The sequence below is a fragment of the Aricia agestis genome, chromosome 8, assembly GCF_905147365.1.
Source record: "Aricia agestis chromosome 8, ilAriAges1.1, whole genome shotgun sequence".
NCBI lineage: Eukaryota > Metazoa > Arthropoda > Insecta > Lepidoptera > Lycaenidae > Aricia > Aricia agestis.
The window spans coordinates 14,165,431-14,171,943 of record NC_056413.1 but is presented as its reverse complement, the minus strand read 5'-3'; the positions used below and the strand labels follow the sequence as shown (position 1 = coordinate 14,171,943).

Genomic DNA, 6,513 nt, shown 5'->3' with positions numbered 1-6,513 from the left:
AGCCGATAGAAACACAATATTTTAGAAGCTTTTTTAGACGTGACAGTGAATAGCGATTGTTTGGTTTCATATTGTAGCTAAAAGTTTTTTTCTTTCTACCCATTTTTGAGGAGTAATAGAAACCATAGATTAAGTATTATAGTATAGATGTAGTCTTAGCTCGTCATCGCGTGGCCATTTTGTGCTTATTTTCATACAAGTAGTGTGCGTTTATTTCCTTGAATATTTCTATTTGTCGATTATTTCGAAGCGCTTTATGATACAAGAAAGAAAGTCAATTAGTTCATGATATCGATTAACTATAGTTCAAGTGATGAGAATCCGTAAACACACGTAAAAGCTATGCAATTTTTATAGCCAAATTATTAATTGATGTGACATTTTAGCACTAATGCCTTATAAAGCACGAATAAGGGATTAATAAACTTAAAAGCCCAAAAAACGTTATTCAAAACTTACGTATTTAATGTTAAATCCACGTGTTTGAGGCATTTTTTGACTATTTTGACTTTATGGTTTATTATTTAGCGGAACCACAAAACTCAACAATATCTAGCATTAAATGTCCACTAAAAACCTTTATTAACACTTTTATTACATGAAATATGCCGACCGACTCCTTTGTTATGTCCTAGTAAGTAGGACATAACATTACACGCTTTTGACGCTTATACACCGATATAAGGCTCTCTCCAGTCTATAGTACCTCAATGATAAAAACTGTCAAATAAAACAAAACAAACATTTTTATTTCATTAATTCGATTATTATGAGTGTTTATTGAAGGCAACAAAAATAATATTCATTTGGATATAAATGTTAACCTGTAACCACTAACATGATCGTTTGATTATGAAATAAGCGTACGCTCGCGTAACACACGTGAAGGAAATGCACTAGACAATGAAATTATTTTTCTACCGGTGTTACTGTATCATTTACTTTTTATGGCAACATTTTTTTTATTTGTAAACAAAAGTTAGTAATAGCAAGTCATTGGAATAGTGCCAATGTTAGGTTTTACCCTATTGTGCATAGGTTTGTTATAGTCTATTGGCGAGACGTTAGCTATTGTTAAATTACTACGAGTAGTTACTTCTATGATAGTTGTATGCTAATTCTAAGTTATTTTCAAAAAGAAAATTGTTCGTAACATCTTTTTACTAGTACCTAACTATCCAGCTATACGACTAAGTTAGGGTAACGTAGCCATTTTTACAGACTTTTTTAATTTCAAATCTATATAATAAAATTTCAGTCCGCTAATTATAAATAATAATTATTATAAAAGCTCTTAAATTCCTTAAGTTTCTGATATTTAATTTTACTTTTGGAATCAATCGAACGCAAGCTATCCCATCACCCAGCTGGGGTGACCTGAAGAATGAACATGATGTATTGTATAATTGTGTGTTACTATTTACAACTCATTTAGTAAACTCAAGAAGCTTCTAGCTTCTACAAAGGTTCCAGTTCTTTTCAGTAACCTTCTATAGCCTGATACTGTATAGATATTCAAGTTCTGCACCGTGAGTGCTTACACCAGAGGCGTAGTAATAGTTAACGTTAAGGTTACCGTCAAATATGGCATCCATTATGGACTTTTACTATTTGACAGTTCATTTTAAATTTCGTTATAGTTAAAGTTAAAGTTATAGTTAAAGTAAGTTGGTGCAACCCACCCTTAGAGTTAGAAACTATTGCACTTCAACTGGTTATGCACGTCCGAGTGCAGCAGACTTTCACCTTGCGCAAGCGCCCACGTAACTGCGCTCGCGCACGGAAGTGTTAGGGTAATGTGAGATTCAGGGCTATGTACCAGTACTGTGCTAATTAATACCATTATATAACCTAACCTTTCTAACTTAATGTAGTTGAAATGGCAAATAAGTTAACTGGCTCTTAGCGAATGAATAGTAAACGGCGAATATGTATTATTGCATTTAATTAACGAAGTTAAACTTTACGACACTATATTGTTTAAGTTTATGATCATTATTATGGCAAAATCTATCTTATTCGAGCTACTTTCGGTTTTAGATGGATGGTTCATGCGAGACAGTCTAGTTAACTTAATAAAAGATAGTCAAAATTAATATTGAAAATTTAAGATAAGTGCAAGCTACTAACAATAAAAAAGATAACAATCATTGCGCGTTATCAGTAGACATCGGATTATATGCATTTGCATACTTGCATATGCAAATGCATATAATGGGGCTTTTTAGGCGATAGTGCATATTTTGGCATTTTTTCGTTGATAGTGCATATTTCGGCCATATTATGCCCTCGTTGTCTCCAAACAGCTATCATAATACACACCGAGGCCGCGAGACAGAGGTATGATAGATCAAAATCCTTCAAATATATAGCCCACCCTTGTTTAAAGACTTGCGCAATACACCCGAAGTACAATATCTTTCTAGAAACAAAATGTTTCTTTGTAGTTGGCCACATTTGAAAAAAAAATTTAATAAAGTCAGTACTTCCATGGGCACTAAGATTGTAAGTAAGGAAAGAAGAAAAAGTCCTGGATTTAATGGAATTATGAAAATTAGTGCATTTATTATGAGCAACACCAGAAAACTCTTCCAAAAAGAATACATTTTTATAATAAGTGACTTTTGGTTGTGCATATTTCGGCCATTTTTTCGTGCATATTTGCATGCATATTTCGGCACTTTGATCATGCATATAATCCGATGTCTAGTTATCAGTATTACATTCTCATTATCAACGCCTACTTTAAATATAAAATTCTCGTGTCACAGTGTTTGTGCGCGAAACGCCTCAACCGATTCTAATCAAATTTTGAATGCACATTCGTGAGGCCCGAGAATAGATTTTTATCTACGTTTTATATTCATACTAGAAATAATTCATATGGCAAAACAACGTTTGGCGGGTCAGCTAGTTTTTATTAAAAATCCAGATTCCAGACTCACCTCTTGCATGAAGTCGTGCTCGTGGTCCGAGGAAGGCGGCGCGTGCGCGAGTTTCCCGTGCATCGCCTGGTAAGCCGCTGTCGTCAGCACCGAGATCTCGTGCCATTTCTCCATCAGCAGCTTCGAGTGGATCTCCATGGGGATCTCCATGATGAAGGGCAGCTTCTTCGTCCACGCCACCATCTTGTGGACGATGGAGTCGCCGATCTTGCACAGCTTGTCCCCGATCTCTGAGGTGTCGTGAAGGAGATCTGGTAGGTGGCGGACCGTCGCGATGTCCTCCATCGCGTCGCAGTCTATTAAAGCTCTTATCATATGTAACGCTCTTTCTAAAGGAACTGCTCGATCCCGTGATGAGGAAACGGCGCTCTCTAGTCTTGCTCTTAAATGTACCACCTGGAACAAATTTACAATTAAGTGACTTGAAATGCGCGTATGTTTACAAAAAACTTTTAGAAAATTAGTTTTGTATTTTTGCGAAAACAAAAAAAAAATATCACGTTAAATTATCACCTCGCTCGGATTGGTTAGTGCAGTCTTAAGTATGGTCCCGTTGACGAGGTGCGGTGGGATGGGCGGGAGGGGGTCCTTGGGCTTCTCCGGGGGCGACGACCGGCTCGTGGTCGTCGCCGCCTTCGTGTTGGGTTTGGTTTTCTTCTTATATTTTACTTTGTACAAGTTGTAGACGGCCCCGCTGTTGCGGCCCCCGGGCATGCGGTCCTCCCGTACGGCTGTGAACAGAAAAGTGAATAAGTACACCACATTAGACGATAGCTCCGGCGCACGAAACGATCAAATTATACTGACCTTGTAAAACCATTCCCTGCTCGATGCACTTCTTGAACCGGCAGTACTGGCACCTGTTCCTCTGCGCCTTCGTGATCTCGCAGCCGCCGTCCGCCACGCACGTGTACACCCGCCGGTTCTGGACGGTCCGCTTGAAGAAGCCCTTGCAGCCCTCGCACGTGATGATGCCGTAGTGCAGGCCCGTGGCCTTGTCCTCGCAGATCATGCAGATCATGGGCTGCTCGTCCTCCTCGCGGTCCGTCTCCGGCGCGTACGTCCGCAGCTCGGGGCGCGCAAGGCCGGCGCCCGACACGCCGGCGACGCCCGCCACCGCGCCCGCCGCCGCGCTCAGGTTCAGTGCGTGCATCTGCTGGTGCGCCGGCAGCTGCGACACGTCGCCCGCCCACAGCAGCTCCATGTTGAGCGGCGGACCGCGCGGCCGGCGCAGCTCGCCGCCCAGGTTCAGCAGCAGCCGCGCCGCCGATTCCTCGCTGCACGTGCCCGGGTCCGGCGCGGGCGGCGTGGGCGCGTGCGACGCCCCGGCCGCCGGCTCGCCGCCCGCGGTGGGCGCCGGCAGCGTCCAGAACATCGTCCGGACGCCGCCCGACTCCCCCATGATGACGGCCGGCGCCCCCCGCCACTGCGTCGATCCCCGGCCGCCCTTCGGCTCGAGCGGCTGGGGCGGGAAGTGGCCCCCGATGAGCTCCGGCTTGACGCCGTTGATGCAGGCCGTCGAGGGCCAGGGGCCCGGTGACATAGAGGCGGGGGTGCTAGTGGGCGGCGGCGCCAGCGCGCGCGGCCGATACTGCTGCTGCAGCTCCGGTGGCGCGACCTCCAGCTTGACGGACGACAGCTGCGCCTGCGCCGACTCGTGCTTGACGGGCGGCGCGTTCTCTATCTTGATGGGCGCTGGCGCCCCCTCAAACTTGATGCAGGAGTAGGGCGGCGCGGAGCGGATGACGGTGGGGTGGCAGGCGGGCGCGGGCGAGGGCGAGCCGCCGCCGTCGAACACGGGCGGCGGGTGCGGCGGCGTGCTGCAGCCCGCCTCGGCCATGCGCGGGGACGGCGGACCCGGGTCCGGCGACGACGTGCTGGTGTCGGCTGCGGACTCGCCTGCGGGAAAGCGGAGCATCGTTAGCGACGCGGGGCTCTCGTCCGGCCGCGAGCGGGAGCGGGCGGGCTTTCGACGAGTGATAAATAGAAACTAGGTGAAACGTCAACGACCGCGCGCGCGGTCGCGGCTAGAAGGTGCGGGGTGCGGCGCAGGGACGCGACACTGCACTTCCCGCCGCCGCCGACTAGATTAGACGGTTGCGTCACTGCGTCGCGGCCCCGACCACATAGAAAAATAATCTACGGCGCGTACGGTACCGGAGGACCTCCGCTCCGACTCCTACCGCCGTTTCGGCGCGGGCCTCGGTCGGCGTCGCGAGCGGCAGAATCTAGTCGGATTACGTAACGATCCGGAACACTGCAAGAATAAAGAAAATGTAGGAAGCGCGGGCGCGGGCGTGCGCCGGCGAGCGAGATGCGGCGCGGCGTGGAGCGAAAGTGAAAGCCGCGCAACACAGATGCAGCGCCCGGAAGCCGCTGCGAGCGCTACCGCGGCTACGAAGGGATAAAAGAATTAGTCTACTCTATCGGTACTCTATCGATACAATAAAATAAATAAACGGGACTCACACAAAAATAAAACGTTAACTGAGATTACGTACAACACAACAAATAAACATTTACCAGATAAGAGATAAACTTTACCACAGAGTATCGAGAATCTTTACCGACTTTTTGGTAAATCCATATGCGTCGTTACATTATCACATCACAAACCGCGCGGCGGGAGACCGACTCGTTTACGCGGGGAAAAGTCGCGAAGAAAGTTTTTCCAGCGGTCGGCGAGCGAGTGGGCCCGACCTACCGCACGGTCGGCGTCGCCCCTCCTGCCGCTCCCGGCCCCTCCACTATTAGGTCACTCAGGCGTCCGTGCGTGCGAACTGCAACCGCACAATGACTAATGCGACGCGTGCACCGCTCTCGCTTCGAGGACGATCTCTATTTCACTCCGCGTCCTTTGCCACATTGGAGGGGACCGATCTTTCTAGCCGGGTGATGCAAGCCTAGGTGAGCTAGCAGCTAGACTAGCGGCGGATAAATGTCTGAATGTCGGTTGCATCACGACCATCGGTTCCATAACGCCCCTACTCTAAACCTTAAACTGCATCCGTTTGAATGGTGGTAATTAGCGAGCGAAATGGCGATCATTCTGTAGTCATCATCATCATGGTAGTATTTACTTTACGTAATGTAAACTACTAAATAGTGTATCAAAATATAAACACTGTCTCATTGTTTAGATATTATCCGCGTACGTACATTTCCGCGCGTAGCTTAAATTAGTAACTGTATGAAAAATTTTTATTGCCAAAAAAATCACCTGAAAGATCCCAATAACTAAATAAGACATTTAAAGCCTAATGCGGAAAGATAAAAAACTTATCTTTTTAGAATATTAATAGAAAAACTAAGGATAGTTTTCCGGAAAATTATTAACGGCTTTGAATTACTACTACTTTCCGCTATTTTCCAATAAACACATAACCTGAATAACGCCAGAGAAGAAGTTAGGTTTTTCACTTAATTGAAACGCGGAAGGAAAGCTAATTATGTCTCTATTAGCTACGAAAAAAAAAAAATGATCCCGTGTTATTTATTTACTTTGGACGGAACGAAGTCACAGGAAAGTCAAGCTACCAATGCAACAGTGTGTCTATCTTCAACTCTT

At 46.1% G+C, this 6,513-nt stretch overlaps 1 protein-coding gene across 2 annotated transcripts in view; it reads right to left on the bottom strand.

Moving 5' to 3' along the window:
• Positions 1-6,513, bottom strand: part of LOC121729896 (hormone receptor 4) — a 53,369-nt gene that overhangs the window by 5,828 nt on the left and 41,028 nt on the right. For both annotated transcript variants that reach the window (XM_042118584.1, XM_042118585.1), the window contains exons 3-5: positions 3,753-4,844; positions 3,459-3,676; positions 2,946-3,341 (exon numbers count right to left, since the gene is read on the bottom strand). In XM_042118584.1, coding sequence (XP_041974518.1) covers positions 2,946-3,341; positions 3,459-3,676; positions 3,753-4,844 — 1,706 coding nt within the window. The remainder of the gene's footprint in view (positions 1-2,945; positions 3,342-3,458; positions 3,677-3,752; positions 4,845-6,513) is intronic.